The sequence below is a fragment of the Electrophorus electricus genome, chromosome 18, assembly GCF_013358815.1.
Source record: "Electrophorus electricus isolate fEleEle1 chromosome 18, fEleEle1.pri, whole genome shotgun sequence".
NCBI classification, from domain to species: Eukaryota; Metazoa; Chordata; class Actinopteri; order Gymnotiformes; family Gymnotidae; genus Electrophorus; species Electrophorus electricus.
The window spans coordinates 6,691,287-6,712,849 of record NC_049552.1 but is presented as its reverse complement, the minus strand read 5'-3'; the positions used below and the strand labels follow the sequence as shown (position 1 = coordinate 6,712,849).

At 39.6% G+C, this 21,563-nt stretch overlaps 1 protein-coding gene across 1 annotated transcript; it reads left to right on the top strand.

The window, feature by feature from the left end:
* The first annotated feature begins 1,447 nt into the window (after window positions 1–1,447).
* LOC113584312 (cytosolic sulfotransferase 3-like) lies at window positions 1,448–19,676 on the top strand. Its single transcript, XM_035536154.1, has 8 exons — window positions 1,448–1,673; window positions 3,079–3,217; window positions 10,892–11,020; window positions 17,353–17,453; window positions 18,009–18,135; window positions 18,394–18,491; window positions 18,641–18,815; window positions 19,209–19,676. Exons 1-8 carry the CDS (start codon window positions 1,650–1,652, stop codon window positions 19,319–19,321), a joined length of 906 nt encoding a protein of 301 aa, XP_035392047.1. The 5' UTR covers window positions 1,448–1,649; the 3' UTR covers window positions 19,322–19,676.
* The last annotated feature ends 1,887 nt before the right edge of the window (window positions 19,677–21,563 follow it).

Sequence of the window (21,563 nt, the reverse complement as noted above, 5' to 3'; positions counted from 1 at the left end):
CTCTCCAGGTACTTTGTAGGGACTGTGTGAGCTGCCCAGATGGCTGAGCCTTGATGTGGCATTTGAAATGGATTTTGTGAGTGGGGGCAATGGGAGAGCAGAGAGAAGCTCAGTAAGGACTCCCAGGATGCCACACAGCTCCGTTCAGAGGTTTAAATCTATTTGTTTAATAATTGCTTTTGGTGCATAATTTAAATAGTTAATGGTGCATTATTCATACCTCTTTGTTTTATGGGCTTGGTGCGATCCAGGCGAAGAGAGCTTTTCTTAACTTTATGTAAATGAGAAACAAGTTTCGCTGCACGGCAGCCAGTCAGCACAGCGTGTCGTATTTCCTCATGTTTCATAAAGCCATCGGTGTTGTGACAAGTTGGAGGACGGGATTGCCATTTCTGTGTCAGGTTTTTCTGTTCATTTTTTAGGAATACAGACTTTTTTTTTAAATGAAGCATGGAAGAACCATTAAATTCATCATGCTTCGGTGCTCTCTTGTTTTCCATTTGTTTATAATGTCTTTTAATAAAAGAATAGGTGTAGTTTTTCACCCCAGAACTCAGCCTGTACTGTAGAAATAATCTGAAATGGGAAGAATACCCGGAATACTTGTAACGCCTTTACGTAATCAGGACACAAACTAAATTACAATGTAGTAAGGATAACTTAATACTTTCCCCCCTGTTTTACTCCTCATTATCACATTTTATTGTTCTAATTAGCGAACGGTTACCACTTGTCACACTGGAATAGCACCAGTATCGAATGTAGCCTGCCATTTATTTAAAATGCAGAAAAGGTTTCCAGTTTAAGCCTCACCACTGCCAAGTTGCTACTGTTGGGCACCTGAGCAAGGAAGGCCCTTAACACTCAGTTGCTTATTTAACCCTTGGTTGCCCAACTGTCATTATTGTAAGTCGCTTTGAATAAAACCGTCTACTAAATGCCGCAAATTTGCATTTGTGAGATGTTTAATACTTTATGATGGTTTTTGTAGCAACCATAATACAACATATACGACACCGTTTGAGTGCTAATAACCTTGTTTATCGAAAACCCATAAATTTGTGTCATGCGGACACTATATTTCTCTTTCGGTATATATGACTTGTTACATGTTAAACGATATCGAATTCATTTTATTTTTGTTTTTATTTGACGTTAAAGATATAATGCAAAAGTAACCGACACCATTTAAAAGAAATTACGTTATTGTAATATACTAATGCTTTGGATGAGCTTATACATTTTCTAAAGTAACCCCAACCATGCTCTGATTTGTGGTTTAATATAATTTGACAGGACATGTATTTTCTGCTTCATATGGTTTAGCCTATATGTTGCGTAAGAGGCTCCTGCAATTATAATAAGAGTCATAGTAGTGAGGGGGCGGTCCACGATCCGTGACTGTAATGTTAGATGGGGGAGGGAAAGAGGGAAATCTCTGAGCCTTTACATAACTCAGCGTTACGAGGGAAACGAAGAAAGAGTTACGAAGAAAGAGAGAGAACGTGTGATACAGATCAGCTGTGCCAAGCACAAGAGGAGCACGAGGCAAAAACAGTGCCAGAGGCGGGAAATCACAGGAGAGAGAGAACTGGAAAAGCCAAAAGGCTGGAGTGCAGGAGAGGAATATACGACCTTTGATACACATCATGGAAGGATTCGATTATTCTTCGGTGAGCCAACTGCACTTTATTTCTTGAGGTTGTTAATGATAATTTACCAGAGCCTTAACAGGCATGTCTTTAACAAGTATTGCAAATATTTCACAAACTCACTTCACAGTTCTTATGGTTGAGCAACAACACTGCAAATAAAGAACGGAGACGCACGGTTAAGGCTGATGAAATTGGTTTGGGAAAGAGTTCAAATTAGTTTTTTTTAATTTATTTTTATGTTCATAAACTAAAATCGGCCTACATCTACGATTAAGACATTACAAGATTTTATATATATATATATATATATATATATATATATATATATATATATATATATATATATATATATATATATATATCTCTCTCTCTCTCTCTCTCTCTCTCTCTCTCTCTCTCTCTCTCTCATGGTACCCTTTACCATTGCCATTCTGGTAGCAGTGTAACGATTTTGTCAAAGGTTTTCACGTAACTGAGCCCCAAGCTTGTACAAGTCGATCAGCATGATTGAAACGCAGTGCAAGTGAAATCCAGGTCGTGCCGATGCGGAAATGGAAGTGAATGCAGTAAGACCCCAAATTTACTCACGTAATTTACCTTTTTTACTTTTTGTATTTTCGGCGTAATTAATTTGCATCCAAATGCTCATGTACGCCTTCAGATAATTCACGAATACGATATGTTTTGTCTTAAATCTTACACTTATAGATAACAAACAACAGTAGACAAAGTTTTGCCATTCTTTAATAATTATTTAACAGAGGCACACACATCTAGCAAATAACTCCAAAGTAGCGAAGTACATTTAGCTGACGCTTTTATCCAACGCGACTTATAATTATGTCTGAGTACAGCTTGAGCGTTAAGGTTCTTGATCAGGGACCCAGCAGTGACAACTTGCCAATACTGTGACTTGAACCAGCAACCTTCCAACTGTAGGTCAAGTACCGTAACCACTGAGCTACCACTGCTCGGAATTCATATAGAACTCAAGACAGACCGTCAGAAACAAGAAAATCGCTAACGGACAGAATGACGATATACAAGAGGAGAACGCAGAATTCCGGAGATGCCGCCCTTGGTGGTCAGAGGTGGTGTTGCCCAGAGTTGGTGTGACACTCAGTGTGTTGACTTTAATTGCTCCCTTTGACTTTCATTGAAATGTGTTGACAATAATGTTGATTTAGTCTGTTCAATTCCACCTTGCCCCACTTTCAATAGTGAATTACCATTGATTTAAGGATGGATTTAAAGCAGTGACCCAAATCTATGTATAGAAAGCTAGTCGGATCAACAACATATAGAATATCTTTATTTAGTATGCTATGTTAATGTTCTTGGCTTTAATATGTTAATTTATAGTACCAAAGACATTGCCTTAAAAGCATAATCATTATTATATTGTCATTTTTAAATACTTCAGATGAAGATATCCAGTCGTCCAGAACTGACTGAGTTTGAAGGCATCTCTATGGTACATTACTTCACAGACAACTGGAAGAATGTTCAGAACTTCAAGGCAAGACCGGATGACATCCTTATTGCCACTTATCCAAAAGCAGGTATGCTGTGCTTTTCTTAATGGCTTTTCTGATCAAGAGTGTTATTGTGGCTAAAACAATGGAATGACTCAAACAGCAACAAAAAAGTGCCAAACAGGACACAACAACTCAAAATATTTCAAATCTATATCAAAATGTACTTTATTATTGGCCAAACATAGTACTCAGTAGTGAGAATAGAACTACTACAAATTATTCAGTAGTCAGACATTCATCAAGGCCAGTTGACACATGGTAGAAAAAACCTTTTACAAGAACTCAGACCAAGATGACTACCTGGACCCGATCACAGAAGTGTTCTTAATCAGGCATCCATTCACAGAGAAGGAGCCAGTGCAGTGGATAGAACTATGTAATGATATACACCTAAACTTATGCAAACATATATACAAACATATACATTACATTGGTGCTTAATGAAAGTTTCAGTGCTTAATGCTTCTTTTAACTGTTTAATTTGCAGATCTCTATATGCTGCTGTTATTAGATTTGGATATTGAAAAAGTCTGGTAACTGAAAATTGTTCCCCATAGTTCATATATATATATATATATATATATATATATCCATATTCTCATTTTAGCACTATATTTGGCCAATCATAAAAATATCTGATATCTCAGCTTTGGAAAGTTGACATTTAGGGGCCTGTTTGGCTCGTAGCTTTTGGTGTCATTGTTCTCACTACATAGAGTTAATGCTATTGTATTGTTCACTACTGTAGCAGTAATCTAGTACTAAAAATGTTTTGGTGGAGTGTTAATGGTTCACATCAGCCAGAAAACCTACACATTAAGAGGTTGAGCTTAAGCGGAATGGAAAATGAGAGAAGGGGGGGAGAGAGATATTGGGACAGGTGAATGAGGTCATGTTAAAGAGTCAGAGATAAACACAAAGTGGAAATGCTTAGAGAGTTGCAGCTATGTAATAGGTGGGTAGTTTCCTTAAATGGGTCACCTACGTATGGAGGGTGAATCTGTCCAAAAATAATATTGTAATTAAAACCATGAAATGAAAATGCAAAACCACATTTGCCATTTCTCTTTTCATAAATGTGTGCAAATATCCCCCAGAAGGAAAATTAAAATGAAATATCTACATTTTAAGTTTAATTTCCCACACAAGCGCAAGTAATTTGTAGCAAATATAAAAAGAAAATTAAAAGATCACATCAATTTCATATTCATCGTGATATTTAATATTTTAAATAATTGAAATAAAATGGCTAATAAGGAAAAAGAAAATCTAGTCTTCAGTTTGGCTTTGCTATTTCTTCATGAAATGCATAATTACCAACTAAAATAAAAATAAAAACACAAGGAATGACACACTAAGCAATCTCCCACGAGACAGAGTGCAGGAATCAAGATGGTGGCTTCTTGCTGCTCGACGAGCACTTATCTTGGAATACTTCCCTTCCCGCTGGTCATGTGGTTCAGCCCGCCGTGTGCAGTGGGAGTTTAATGTTAGTCCTGTTTGTAACCACGCCTCTGTTGTCAGCGCACATCTGCACGTGCTTTAGTGTTGTGATGTCTGTGTTTATGTAAACTGTTGCTGGTGTGTGCATCTTTGTCAGTCATACATTTGTCGTAGATTGTGTTAGTGTCGTGTTTAAATTCATAATGTTCAAAGTTATTTGTGTTCATGTTGACCATTTTTTGTGAATGCCATTGTCTTTAACGTATGTCAATGTCTATCAACGTATGTATACGACATTACGTTAACAAAATTAAGACTCCACAAAAATATCGTAAAAAATACATTGACTACTAATACTACAATGTACAATGTCATCATGAACAAGTATTAAAAAAGAAGACGACTAAAAACCAACAGAACAAACACCCACCGGTAAGCAACCATGACCACCCAGCTCACTTGAAGTAACAGAAGAACGAGTATCACCACACTGCGGGACTAAGGTCGGTTCTGTCCTGCTTTCCATGAAATAGTATCCGGTCCAGATCTTACACAAGGAATTCCAAGCACTCTGAAGTCTAGAATTCAGTCAAGAACTGATTGTGACACAAAACAAAACAAAACAAAACTTTACAACTCTCACAACTCACACTTGGTGAACTCACATATCAACTTTCATTGGTCAAAAAAGACAATTAACAATTGAAAGAAACAATACTGGACTTACAAACACATAGCACGAGAGATAACATCGTCTATCGTTTATGATAACATATCCGAACATATATTGGAAAGCCCCGAAGACCTTGTAAAGGATTTCATGATTAATAAACTCAAGATGTCCCAAAAATTTGTTCCGAACATTACATTCCACCGAGTGCACTGTTTAAGAAGAAAAAACCAAAACAGATTCCCACGACCCATTGTCGCTAAAGTCAAACACTATAAGCATATAAAGAGCTTAATATTTCCAGAGGAAGGCAGAGGAAGGGAACTCAGAGGCAGTGAGATTGGTATTAGCAGCCGATTCCCACAGGAAATAGTGCATAGACAGAGAGATCTGTTTGGAAGGAAAGCGAGCTGTTATCTCTGTTATCGCTGTTATCTCTGTGGATAAACTATATTGATGCTCAGATGTACCAGGGTAAATGTATCTCTGCTTGGTTATACCAGTGGAACTCTAGTGCATTGTTTTCCTCCCTGTATTTCACTGCTCCCACACACTCACACGTATGCACACACACTCATACAGACACATAGCTAAGCGTATTTACAAGGCTGTATTTTAGAAGTATTCAATGCGCCATTGTCTCAGTATTGTTCTGTCTTTCTCTACATTTACCCTTCGCTCTCTTGTATTTATGCATATTTCTGTCTGTTCCCAATATCTAAGTGTCTTAATGTTGACTAGCCTCCATTTACTAAGTCTAAGCTTTGTTTATATATTCATGTCAAATTAAATTTCCATGTACTCCTTAACACACATATATATCTGCAAATCACACACATTACACATCAAAATAACCATAACACTTCAATAATCATCAGAGTTTGACTGTATCTCACATTCTTACTTATATGAGGCAATTTTACGGAATTGACATACATGTAATAATATTGATACCGCTAATAGCGCTTAACACTTTAACATGTCTCAATTAAAATGTATTGGCTCTCATGATAAAAAGAGTAAAGTATTCCACCACCTCAATCAATTAAAAGCAGACATATGCTTACTGCAGGAAACTCATACAACAGATTCCAACCAATACAAACTGAAATCAGATGATTACAAACATATATTTGCAGCTAATTATAATTCTAGGCAAATAGCTACATCTCAGCTATTTTAATAGACAAGATAATCCAAATCATACATAATATTACAATTACAGACCCCAGAGGATGGTTTATTATAATACATATGACTATTAATGACAGTACTTGTACGATTGCTAATATCTATGGTCCAAACACTGATGATCCTTCATTTTTTTCATAAATTCTTCACACTAGTTCTAAACATATCAAACTCTACAATAATAATAGGTAGAGATTTTAATACAGTTTTAGATTCATCTTTGGACAGAATAGCTCACTCACAAACTATATTCCCCTGGAACTCTACAGAAACAATAAAACTGTTCAGGCAATAAAACGATTTGGGTCTTGGTTATAGCTGGTGATTCAAATATCCAGAAACCAAATAATTCACATATCAGTCATCAGCACACAATGCATATTCATGCATTGACTACTTTCTAATTAGTAATTCTATAACATCAAACATCTTGAATACACAAAAACAACCAATTACAATTAACGACCATGCCTGCGTCTCAATCGTATGGAATGGAAACCAACAACATAAACCGACCTTGACATGGTGCTTTAATACATCATGATTCAAAGACCAGGAATTTGATAACTCTATTAAAAGAGAATGGGGCTCCTTTTTAGAAACAAATGATTCCCCAGAAATCTCACCATCACTGTTATGGGAAACTGCCTAAGCAGTCTTAAATAATATAATATGCTACATATCAGAAAAAGAAAGAATCAGAAAATGAAAACAAATTAGAATCAAAAATAGGTGAATTAGAAAACATAGATATAAATAATCAAATAATTTTCTGGATAATATCAATCTCTCAAAACTAACAGGAAAACAAAAACAAATGCTTGAAAACATAATCACATGACTAACAATAAAGCTCCAGGCCGTGATGGATTCCCAGTCGAATTTGACAAACACTTTTGGCCAATTTTAGCTCCACTTTTTAACAGACTGGTACTAGAAGTTAAACAAAAGGAAAAACATGAATACAATCCTTATCTCTCTCCACCTTAAACAAAATAAAGACCCCACACGATACACATACACACACACACACACACACACACACACACACACACATATCATTCCTGTAATGGTGCAGGTGTATAATATGTAAAATATTCTATATGCATTTCGTTTGTCTTTGTCTGTCTTATTTTTTTTGTCTGACTACATGTCTTCCCCCCCCCCCCTCATATTCCTCTGTTTCCCCCAAATTATTTATGTCTGTTTGTACATTTTATACCCCCCTTATAGTTGGACACAGAACTGCCCCTGAAATCATATTTCATGTCTCTTTATATCTACTGCTAATCATAATCATAAATCAGTAACTGCTGGAATGAGGTGAGCAGCCAGCCTCTCTGAATAAACAAAGGGCACCTACAAGTGAATTACAGCCTCGCCCGTTAACTTTCCATGCAAATCAATCACAGGCCGTTTTTCCCCCAGTGTTTTCTGTATCAGGACAGTCTAAGTAAAGCAGCAGTATGCCCCACCTTGTCTGAAATATTACAGTGACGAACTACTATGTAGTTCCTTCATTTTGTGTTCTCACAAGTTCATCTCTTCTCCATTAGACCATTACCTAAAAGCAATACCTAGATGTTTATAAATTCTTATACATACAATTTTTTCACACTGGGACAGAGTGGTGCCAAATCAATTATAAAGTATTCTTTAAGGCAATAGTTTTGTGATCTTTAGCAATCATTTAATAGTCTCTGAAGCCTCTCATGTTTTCTGAAGCAGATGTGTCACAGCACAGCCCCCCTCTCCTAGACTGTTGTCTGTTGTCTGTGTTTGACCCTGTGTATATCACATGCAACGCATTACGTGAGTGCTTTCTAGACTTACTTTTACCTACATCGTTGTGGTTTAGTGTGTTTTCGTGTTTGGGTTTCGGTTTTCTTTGTTACGGAGACTGCCTCGGCATCCCACTCCCTCGTCACGTTTCGTTATAGAGACAATGACTGCCAAGGGATGCAGCAAGTCTCCTATTCATTACAAAGTCTGCTAGCAGGGGCGGAGTACTTGCTGTTGCTCCCCGAGGACACCGAGCAAGTACGTGAGGACAAGAGATGTGCGTCTCACGTGTTTGCCGACATGCTGGACATATACCTCGGGACGGACACCGCTAGTATGGGGGATGCACGGCTGACCTTGGTTAGGCTCCTCCAACAAGACGAGGCAGATAAAGCCCCGTTAGAAGCCCATCATAAAGTCCCAGAAATTCCCGCTAGCACCTCTCCCGACAGCCCTAAGAAGGAGGGAAGTGACTCCCCCATCCCAGAAGAAAAAGAAGAAGGGAAAGAAGAGAGATGATACTCCTCCTGACCCCTCCTGTATAGCAGAGCCAGTCATCCAAGAGAAGTCTCTCCTTGGAAGTGGAGCCTGTACTCCATATCGGCTCACTCCGTACATGCTTGGAGGTGGAAGAGTATCCCGAGTGGTTAATGGAGGATCAAGGGCATTCTGGGTCAAACACTATGGTGGTTGACCAGTCCTCCATGAACCAGGAAGATGAGAGTTATGTTGAGGGGCAGGAGTTAGACTGCAACTCTCGCTCGGATGTGGGATCCGATCGCACAGTTGCCTTGCATCAAAGCATGGAGGGGCATGGAGGCTATCTTGGACGTGGAGTCAAAGCATTCCGTAGACTCCTGCATGTAGGAGGAAGCCTCATCTGTGCCCCAGCCTACGAATGGTGCACATCGTACCAGAGCCCATGCGCTTCCTCATAGGGTCTCCAAGAAGGTGCCAGTGTCATCTGACACGTGCCGCCTCAGAGTCTGCGCATCCCCTCGCAATCCCGCCAGGACAACGAGGGTCTCTACGGTGCCCAAGCCTGTAGTTGGTGGGTCAGCTGGCAAGCCACAGCAGAAGTACCTCCCTGGCACATCCACCAGAAAGGTGGCTGTGCCCTCGCCTCCCAAGTGGGCAGCAAGCATTATCATTATTCCCTTCTGGCTGGTCATGGAACTTCCACCTATCCTTCCCCCGGGGCCTGTTAGTCATGTTCCTGTTCCTGTCGCAGTCTCCTTGCCCGTCACAGTTGTTGTGTCAGTTGCTCTGTCTCCCTTTGTATCTATTGCCCTTCCCATCCCTGTGTCTGTCATTGTCTTGGTCCCTGTTGTCCTCGCCTCTGTCCTGGCCGCGCTGGCCCGTGTCAGGTCGTTTGGTCCTCTGGCCATTTGGTGTTGGTCTGAGGGCCATGGCCTGATGGGCTGGCACGCTGGGAGTCATGCCGTTGTGTGTGGGGGGGTGGGGGGGGGTTCTGTCACTGCATGGCCCCCCTCTCCTAGACTCCTTTCTGTGTGTGTGTGTCAATTATCACACCCCCCACGTGTTACTTGATTCTTTGTGTTTTGGTTTCGGTTTTGTTTTTGTTGTCAATAAACACTTTTCTTTGCTATGGAGACTCGCCTCAGCATCCCACTCCCTCGTCACGTCACGTTATAAGATGTTTTATGCTTTTTACACTCTTCAATTAGTCTAACATTTTGCACAGCCAGTCCAGGAATGTGCTTTCCCTGTTCTAAAGATTTCCAGGAACCTTTCCCTAAATTTCATGGAACTTGCCCATTGGTAGTTATGGTGGATAATACATCTGTAGCAACAAAATTACAAAAACAAAATGGTCTTCTCTCAATCTCTGAGAGGATATCTTTTATACTGACTATGTCCTTTCTGTCTTACAAGGAACTAAAATCCAGACGATATTTCTCTTGGTTCGAAATAAAGTGGTGTGTAGCATCCTTTCCTTGGCACTATTGTCAGAAATTCAATAATTTGTTGAGACTGTGTTGTTCTTCCAATTGTCACTGTTTATTTGTGTGCATAAAATATATTTGGACCAGTTTTTCAGCATGAGGGTGTCTAATGTTAGCCTGTCCAATCTAACTCCACAAGAGAGAATGTGGAGAAGTGATATATAGGGTAAGGAGTGGATGAAGACTCAAAGTCCTCAGCTCTGAGAATGTTCTCATCTCCTGACCTTGGTGGTCACCATAACACAAAAAAGCAGCCACATTCAGAGATCATCACAAAATGAAAAAAGAATATAAGATATATAGGATAAATGAATTATTCCAGTTGGGTCAGTGTGTTATGATGATTTCCACATCAAAATGCTGATTGTAACACAATTTTGTTGTAATTGTTTGTCTGTTATAGATGAAACTGCTAATCCTAATATGTGTAACCATCCTAATAAGAATTACGTTTGTATCTTCCTTTGCAATTTACGTCTTTCAAAATGATAGAACTTTATGTCCACCTCAGTATAAACAAATGACATTGAATAATAGCCAAGCCCATTATGTAATACTATTTCACAAAGGTGTACGTACTGACCACATGGTCAGATAAACTCCTTCTCTCCCCTACTCTTTCTCTCATTTGCTCTTTTCTGACAGGCACCACCTGGGTGTCCTACATTTTGGATCTGCTTTACTTTGGCAATACGGCACCAGAGCGTCAGACCTCTCTGCCCATCTACATGCGAGTACCGTTCCTCGAGTCGGCCTTCCCTGTGATCCCTGCAGGTCTGTGGCCCCTCTTACTGTGATACTCTAAGACTGTAACAATAAGGACTATTAAAAAAATTGCTATTATAGTGTGATTGCAAGATGTCTTGGAATATGTTAAAAATACACAGGGTAAAGATTGACCAGCAATAATCTGCTGGACCACACTTATGTAATGCTGTAATCAATTAGAAATTTTGTTTATCACTTTGCTTATTTAATTTTCCTGTAAAAAATTATAAATAACTTTATATGCACTCATTGTTTTTATACATTTTATTCAACTATGCCTTTTGATCTTCTATTTTATATTGTATTGTAGCTTTTTGTGAAGCACTTTACTAACCTGGTTAAAAGCTGCTATACAAATAAAAAGTATTAATATATGCAGTGTATTCAGAAAGCATTCAGAGATTGACCTGTGTCGTGCCTTCGGCCTCAGACCATCTTCCTGTGAATTACGTTTCCCATAATCCCCTGTTCATTCCCTTTCCCCTGATTATCAGTTGCATATGTCTTTTTTGTTTCTCCCTATATGTCTGATATCCTCTCTGTATGTCATTGCAAAGTCTAGTTTGCCTAGTCTTACATTTCTGAGCCACTGTTCCCAGTTTTTCCCTCCATGTCTACCCCGTTTATGGTCTGTTTGCCTGAATTTGTTGCTATCTTGTTGCCAGCCCACATCTGTTTTTGACACTGAGTTAGAACTGTCCTTTACCTGTTAAATATATTGGATTTTACCTGTGAACAACTCCATCTCTGTCTCCCAAGCCTGACAGACGACTTTGCCGCTATATGGAGTCGGCAGAGTCTGGATCGGTTCCAGACATCTTACTGGCCCACGGCCTGTTATTGGGTCAGCACCAGCAGTGTCTAGAATCCCTATACAATAAAGTGAAAGAGCTGTCTGTCATGATATGGCCCCTGCCCCTCGAAGTCTTTGTGTGTGTGTGTTTGCATGGTCACGCCCTCTCGTATTTCTCACCTGATCCTTGTTCTGTGTCATTATCGTGCACGTATACAAGTCTCTTGTCTAGTCTTGGATGTGGTCGATGTTTAACCCCGATAGCCTGAGAGCTACGTCTTCTTTGTTGTGTGTGCTAATAAACGTATGTCTCTATTTTCCTCGACTCGTCCCCGCATCCTGCTCTGCCTCCTCAACGTTACACTGTCAAGGCAAACTCAACAGCTTTCTGCCTTGGCACCCTCTGTGATGAAACACACATAATGCTTGTGTGTTTAACAGTTCCATCTACCCCTAGCTCTTCCCTGTTTCATTTAGCTCTTCTTGATAAATATGACAATAATCCAGAAGGCTGTAAGGGATTTTATTTGCAGTGTTTGTTGTACTTTGCGCCCGCCGGACTCCATGTACTGACTCAGTTTGCATCACTCTTATAATATCCTTGTTATGCGATAGGGCGTTAGAGTGGACCATGGCTGTGTGGAATCAAGCATTGTGATGTCACTAAGGATTACGATCAGTTCACCTCCCAGTTCTAATTAGTTTTTAATCATCCCCTGGATTGCAAGGCTGGTTTGGAGTTACTGGAGTTACTGTTCTCTCTCAAGCAAAGTAGGTGGCTGCAAGTAATTAGGCACTTAATACTGTAAAGGCACTTAATACCAATCTGGTTAAGAAACTGGACTGCAGAGATGACTCTCAGACACTGGAAGAACTCACTTCCATGTCTATTCACCTTGAGCACCTTCTCCACAAAAGACAAAACAAACACCAGAGGCAGCAAAAGCCCCACCTATTGCAACCTGCAGAGATCGAGGAAATGTAAGTTGATCACGCGGAAAGACAGCGCAGATGCCATCTGGGGCTATGCTTACTGTAGAGAGTCAGGGTATATTCTTTAGGATTGCCCCACTTCTCCCAATAGACATTAAGATGAGGATTTCGAAAGGCATGCTGAGGTTTCCTTGCACGCCAAGTCAGTGAATGAGCAATTTCTACTCTTTTTGTTTTGGAAAGTGAGATTCTGGAAAAAGGTTGTCATTCCATGTGGTTGTCATTTCAGCTTTGATTGACTCTGGAGCAGCAGGCAAATTAATCTCTTAGGAGTTTGTATGGAGTCTGAATATCAGTACAATCTCCATATCACTGTGTCAATTCCCTAGATGACAGCCCATTTGGATCGGGACTGTTTATGCACTGCACTGCTCCTGTAACATAATGTTGCAGCCTGGTTGGAGTACTGAGAGAGAACTTGTGTAAAGGAACCACATTTGGCCATAGCTTCTAAATCTGTTTTTAAAAAAAAAGAAAAGAAAAAGAAGCCAAACCTGCTGAGAATGTTTTTATTCCAGAGGGAGTGTCAGGATTTAGCTGAAGTATTCAACAGTGGAAAAGCAGCTGCACCACCACATGGCTGTTCTATAGAGCTAGTGGAGGGTGGTGTGCCTCCTAAAACACATCCCTACCCCCTCTCTATTGCCAAAAGTAAAGGAGGACTACGTAGCTGAAGCCCTAGTGCAGGGTTCTATACACCCTTTAAAGTCTCCAGCAGCTGCTGAGTTTTTCTTCATTGCTAAGAAGGATGGCTGTTTATGTCCTTGTATAGACTATAGGGGGCTTAACGATGTCACTTTAAAGTATCCATACCCACTACCACTAGTGCCTTCTGCTTTGTCCCGTATCCATGTTGCTAATAACTCTGAGACTGCATACTTTTTGCCTACCCTACCAACTAAATGTGTCATAGGAACACAATACAGAGGAATTTCAATGAGGATCTTAAGAGGGAACTATAAAACACTGCCATTCATTAGGCCTGCCCTGAAGGAAAATAATATGTTCTGCCTGCTTTTTTGCGAGAAACTCTTTATCTGTCACTTAAGTCACCCAGGAGAAGACATTTACAAAACACAAAGAGATTTATGACTGTTGTTTCCTGCTCTGACTGCGTGCAATCTAACACTCCTTAGACTCCTTCCCTTTCCTGGTTCCTACTGCGTGGTCCATGGTCACATTTAGGCACATATTGACTTTGTTACTGATTTACTCCAAGCAGATGGTAAGACACTATACTTAGAATAGTATAGGGGATTGTTTTTCTAAAGCAGTAAGGTTTGTGTCACTTCTTTCTCTCTCCTCAGCAATCCAGACAGTGGAGTTGTTGTTCCAACAACTGTATTTATGTATTTCAGAATTTTGGAATACCTGAGGATGTCTTGGCAGACTGGGTCCTAGTTCACTTCATAGGTTTGGCAATTATTCATAGAGAAGTTAGGGGTTCATGTTAGCATAACTTAAGGTTATCACCCTCAGAGTAAGGGTGAAGTGGAAAGAGTAAATCAGGGACTGCAAACGTTTCTTCGGGTATATTGCAGAGACCAACAACATGATTTGGCATGCTAGCCTATATAGGCAGAGATGGCACAAAACTCTATTGTCCATTCAGCTATGGGTCTTATGCCTTTTCAGTGCATATAAGATTTTCAGCCTCCATTTGTGCCCTGTGGGACCCTGAACCCACCTCCTCACCTGCTGGTGATACATGGATGAAAACAGAACAATGTCTGGGAAAATTCTCATCAGCTCATTGTCTCATCAGCCCTATTGTACTGGCTCAGTGGTCTGAGGCCAAAAAGACACAGCATAAAGAAAACATGGGGACATAAAGAAATCGTGAGCACAATCTTAGGCAAACATAACGAACAAAAACACTAATCCACATTCCAGAAACTCACTTCTTTAAACAAGAAGAAAAGTAAAACAAAAAAGTACGACAGAATTTCCCTGATGCCCTAACAACAAAACAGGAGAAAGAGCAAAGGAAAATGGCATCCACCACTGCAGCTCCCAAGAAATAAAACAGAAATAAATCATAATAATAAAAAACTACACTCACACTCCTAGGCACCTTAGTGTGTAAACAACGATTTGTGTGAAACCAGTACTTCTCATAGCGCTGTAGATAAAGCCCTTTCAGACCTGGTGATTGCATGTGACTGTCTACCTGAGATCTACACCTTTCAGGAAGTGGTCAGCTGAGGCCTCGTTACATAGGTCCATTCTTGTTTGTGAAGAGGATCCGTTAGGATACCTACTGTCTTAAGATGCCCCGCACATATCACAAGTCCCCTTCTTTCCATGTATCTCGACTGAAGTCATATGTTACAGGGCTCTGTAGTCAAGGTGCTGAAGCAGCTCCCCCTCCGCAGGACATTGAGGGTTCTCCAGCTTGCACAATCCGTGAGATACTGGATTCCAGAAGGAGGGGAAACAAACTCCAGTACTTGATTGACTGGGAAGGCTATGGCCCGAAGGAGTGAGTGATGTTTGGTTCCATGGAGGGACGTCCTGGATTCTGCTCTCCTTTTGGATTTTCACAGGACCCATCCCGATAGACCTGCTCCTCGTTGCAGGGGTAGTCCTCGCAGCTGCTTAGCTCCACCGGCTATCTTGAACTCCTTGGTGCTGGGACTCTGATTCATGCTTTCATCACCTCCTTGATTACTCTCTCTTCATTGGCATCCCAAACAAAACCATCTGCTCACTTCAGTATGTTCAAAATTCAGCTACAAGAATTCTATTACCTGTTAGAAAATCAGCCAACATCACCCCAATTCTATATCAGTTACACTGGCTCCCTGTCCCTCAACACATTCAGCTTACATGCAAAGCAACTCCCTACATAACTGAACTACACTTATACTGCCCCACTCACACACTTAGGTCTTCTGATGCAGGTCTTCTCTCCATCCCCAAGTTTAGATTGGTCTCTATAGGAGGCAGGTCTCTTAGTGTCATGGCTCTAAAACATTGGAACACTTTACCTCATCCTCTATCTCTGCTCTTTAATTTCCGCTTTCAAATTGCAACTTCAAACATACCTCTTCTCTCATTTTTCATTACCTTTTTTTCTGTTAATTGTTTTTAATTGTTAAATGTGATAATGTGTTAAATGTGTTAATGTGACTTTACAAATCTTCAAAACCATTATTTGTAGTTACCCATGCTTTTATGGAAACCACTTTGGCAGCAATTACAGCTGCAAGTTTTTTGGATACATTGCTACAAGCTTTGCACACATAGATTTGGGCACTGTGTCCTATGTTTCATGGCAGATACTCTCAAGGTCCAACAGAATGGATGGCAAATGTATATCTTCAGGTCTCACAGATTTTCCATGGGATTTATGTCTAGGCCATGTTTTAGCAAAGTAATGTTTAGAGCCTGATTTTTCAAGTCATAGTGCTTGCAGTTCTGACCAAAAAGTTTAATTTTCATCTAGTCAGACCAGAGAATCTTTTTCTACAATCCAAGCTGGATGTTATATGCCTTTTACTCAAACATGGTTTCTGTCTTGCCACTCTGGAGCACTTTTCAAGTGTTTCTTACCTCCCTGACCAAGGCTCTTCTTGCCCAGATGCCAACTTTGGCCACATGGCCAACTCCAGGAAGTTTAAAGATTGTACTAAGGAAAATTAAAGTAAATAGGATGCACTTGACCATAATTTGAAGTTCTACAGCAACAAGTATGAATACTTTTGTAAATAATTTATTTCTATTTTTTTATTAATTTTTGAAACTCCCTAAAACCTTTTACATTATAGGTAATTAAGTGTAGACTGGTGGGTAAAATGGGAATTATATCCATTCAAAATAACATCCACAAAACAATAAAGTTTTCAAGAAGTAAAGGTGCTTGAATCCACTGTATATATTTATTAGAGGGTTCATATACCATTGATTCTGATATCAGTATTGCAAATGCCAGTATTTCAATCATGATGAATAATATAACGGTTAGCAGTAAGGAACGAACGCATGTGCGGAGAAGAGCAAGATTTATTATGGGCAAATCCAAAATCAGAGTCCAGGGTCATAGAGCCAACACAGATAGCATGGGGATACATGATTAAACAAACAAAACACACGAAGGCAAACAGAGGGAGCAGTCTATAACATAGGCTAGGAAACACGAAGGCTAGGAAACACAAAGGCACGGAGTACAAACTTAACAAACACAATTATTCAAATATCCAAACACATAAACACACTGAAGTAAACATGCAATGAACAGCCAAGACATAGGCATCAAGACAGGATTTAAATACATGAATTTAACAAGACTAGAAACAAGGGACAGGTGTGGAAAATCAAACGAGGGGCAGAGAAAACGAAACTATGGCATGGAACTAAAATACACAAGACAGGAAAAACATGGAACACCAGAGCTGGGAGGGATTAATCGTGACAAATAAACTATATATTTAATTAATACTAATTTTGAATTATTAATTAAATTACTAATTACTAAATTACTAATCTGTAATTATATTGTCCCATAATGCAATCAGTGCCAAATTTTATTAAGACATTTTATTTTATGTAGGAGTGGAGCTGGCAGATAATCTACCCACCACGCCACGTCTTATCAAAACCCATCTTCCTGTTCAGTTGGTGCCCAAGTCCTTCTGGGAACAGAACTGCAGGGTACTGTATTTGGGTTTTATTCTCCTTATGGTTTTATCCAGTGCAATATCAAATCTGCAAATAGATTTACATGTAAGATATCTGTATAAATATTTGTGTCTATGATTTACAGAAAGTGGATTCTTCATCAATGAGCTTAACTTCTGTAAAGGCTGTCACAATTTTAGTAATAGTATCCTCTGTTTTATAGTTCTTACTGTCAGGGAATAAGCCCTTACCTTTCAACCTCTTAGAGCTAGGTACTTACAAAAGCAAAGGTCAAGCAGAATTGTTTAAATTGAATTGTTTCTTTGCTGCAGTAAATCTTATTATGAGCACATTTTAAATTTGTAACCAATGCCCTGGGCCTGCTCTAAGGTCAATTATGTCCTACATCAGAGCCTACTTCCAATACTTATCAAAAAGGCATAGCTACTTCGTAACCCATCACTGCAGACAAGCTTGTCTTGGTATTTCCTGGACACAATTTAATTTTTTAAATATTTAATTCTAATTCTATATCTAATTGTATAGTAGGTTACCAATGATATTAACAGTCACGCTATCTCTCTCCAGGTTGTCTATGTAGCCCGCAATGCCAAAGACAACGCAGTGTCCTATTTTCACTTTGATCAAATGAATATGGTAGAACCAGAGCCAGGAGACTGGAGTACCTTTCTGCATAACTACATGGATGGAAAGAGTGAGTGAGGGATCTACAGGGATCTGTGCTGTGAGGTTTTAGTGATCTCAGTATGAATGCTTTTTCAAAGCTGAAATAGCTCTTATTTATATATATATATATATATATATATATATATATATATATATATATATATATATATATATATATATATATATATATGTGTGTGTGTGTGTGTGTATATGTATATATATATATATATGTATATGTATATGTATGTATATATATATTAATTTCATTTCTTTCTTTTTATTTCAGATGTTTTTGGTCCTTGGTATGATCATGTGTGTGGATTCTGGGAGAAGAAGAAGATGTACTCCAACATTCACTATATGTTCTTTGAGGATATGGTGGAGGTAGGGTAAAGTAATATATATTCCAGTTTGAACAGGTGATAGTTACAGGTGGGGTGAAGATGAGCTGATCTTTAAACCAGTTGCACCAATTGAGCTTGGTGTTCATTAGTTTTGTTCAGGATCTAACATTCTGTTCCCTGTTTGCCTAGGACACTGGGCGTGAAATAGAGCGCTTATGCTCTTTCCTCGGTTTATCTACTTCAGCAGAGGAGAAAGAGAGAATCACCCAATCCACTCACTTTGACACTATGAAGCAGAACAACATGACCAACTACTCCGGCCTTCCAGTCATGGACTTCAAGATCTCACCGTTCATGCGCAAAGGTTAATATGCCATGAATCCCTGTCAGCTACTTACTGAAGTTTTTACAAAGCATTGAGATAGTAGCAGGACTGTGTAGCTCAGGTATTATTATTTTATAACTTTATTTGCATGTGTTTTGATGTAATAGTAGGTCCTGCTGTGTTTAACTTACGCACAACTAAAATTTCTACAGTCTTGTACTAACCAATCTGGAAACGTCTCTACATGGAGATGTTCCTCCCTCCCTGTCAGTTATTTGGCCTATATTCACAAAACAGAAAGTAAGGCTAAGCATGTGCATGTCATTGGACTGAGGGGCTTTGTAGGAAAGTCTGGATGGAGGTTTTAGTACTGCAGGCTGGACTCCTTCTATTCTCCTTCTAAGCTTGTTTCCTCCATATTTATTTCCTTAGGAAAAGTTGGTGACTGGAAGAATCACTTCACTGTGGCCCAGAATGAGAAGTTTGATGAACACTACAAGCAGAGGATGAAGAACACCACTCTACAATTCCGAACAGAAGTTTAGAGCTCCCTGAAACATTCCTATTTCATAATTTTAACATGTTAACAAAGTTTATTGAAGGACATTTTTTGGTCTATGTATTGTTTTGTCTACATATTGTTTTAGACCACACACTGTAAAATATAAAATGATTTTTCATGCTTATTCAAATAGTTTTATACATCTGTGTATAGGAAAAAGAAACTTTGCTAGGATTTATCAACGTTGTGAAATGTCTAGACCATAGACACAGACAATTATGTAACATGACAATTAGACATTTTAGTAATTATAACAGGGTTATAATCCATGGTTGTGGACTGAAATTATGTGTGAGTATAAAAAAGTAATGTCAGAATAAAGTGGCAGTGAATTAATAGTCATGGACCTGAGAAGAAAGAGATTTGAGATTAAAAAGTGATAATCTCATCACCCATTCTTGATTGAAGATGAATGTGATCTTTTAAACATGGAAGCAGATGTTCTTATATGTAACGACCAAAGTGCCACAGGGCAAGAAGCAGGACGTAGAGACACCCTCGACGGAGACAGACATTAACGTTCGAAAAAGACAACAGAACTCACATATAATGTAAACGGTGAACTTGAATACAAATACGACTAGCATGGACACTGAGCATGAACAAAAGCAACATGAACAGTGACTGACACTGATGCACACACCAGCAGTGGTTTAAATACATACAGGCATCATGAGACTAAACCAGGTGCAGGTGTGTGCTCAACAACATAGATGTGGTTACAACCGAGACACTGAATTCCCACTGCATGCAGCGGGCAGTACCACATGACTAGTGGAAAGGGGAGCATTCCATGACATTATAGGGTATCCTGCTTCGTTTGAAAGAATAATCATGGGAGGCATCACAGGGCATTAAGCCTATTATAGACCATCTTGGAAAAATGGCATTCTCATTAAGACACAGTTCATCTGGCAGCACACTTTTGCCAGTCCACAAGGCCAATGGCATATGTCAACAGCTGATGACATGTGTTTACATAATGAGGACCAGAACACGTTACATAGATCTAAGGGCTCTTTTGGAGTTTTGGTAAATAAACGCCACAAGATTGCTATTACTACAATTACAGTGTCACTTGCAGAACATCTTTATGGCTCTGCAGTTACTTATACTGCTATTACACAACCACTATATGATCTATACAATCTGCTTAAAGGTAACTAGACAAAATGACCCTATCACACACTGCTGTCACTATGGCTGCTGTTGAACTAGCTGGATCACTCCTGGTATCTGCAATAGCTCTGAGCTGTTGTGACTGTAGCAATCTGTACACTATCTTTGTGCATGAAGAATATGTGTTCTGACCACTAGACCAAAGAACCAGCTCTCTGGCACAGTGGCCAGGACACATATTTACCCTCCTGAGTGAAGTCCCCATGTTGTTCTGTAACTGATCTTATTCTGCCTCTGCTGCATCTTGTCTGCTCTCCTGAGAATGCTGACTCCACTTCTCCCTGCTTCACACTGTGATTTCCTGTGGGCACCACAGCACGCTGTCATATAGAGGGTGGCACCACAGCTTTGCCCTGCTCCCAAGATAACACAACCCTGATGCACTTTTCACCCAGGACTCTGCCACTGCATCCTGCTACTGAGTCAGCTCTACAGTGCACTGCTCCCGAGTCAGCTCTACTGTGCTCTGCTACTGAGTCAGCTTTGCTGTCTCCTGTTACTAAGTTAGCTCTACTGCATCATGTTCCTGAGAAGGTGTTGCCTCATCCACACTTTGCTCCCTTGAGGTTGTTGTAACATCCTGCTCATATGAGCATGATGCCTCCATGTTTCCAAAACCTGCTGGCTACCTTTTTCCTACTCTGTCCACTCCCTAGTTCCCTGCCTGGACACCCACCCAGTTAGTTCCCCTTGTTCTTCTTCTAGAAGTAATTCTATAACATTTTAAAATTATGCAGACATTATTTATATGGAAGCATCTTTGCAGGTGTGTGAGTTTATTTAGGAGTGCTTGAGGCAGGTGAGGTAACCAATGAATGGGGTGGTCTACAATCTGTGACTGTTATGATATAGGAGGGAGGGAGTTCTGGAACTAGTTGCCTTTACATAACTCTGAGAGGACAGGAGAGGAAGAGAGAGAAAATGAATCAGTTTGCATAAAAGTGTTGCACAAAACTCATTGCATCATAGAAATATAACATTTTAAGGCACATTTCATCTTTGGTACACCATATAGTTATTGCCTAAACATCATTTTCACCTTTGGG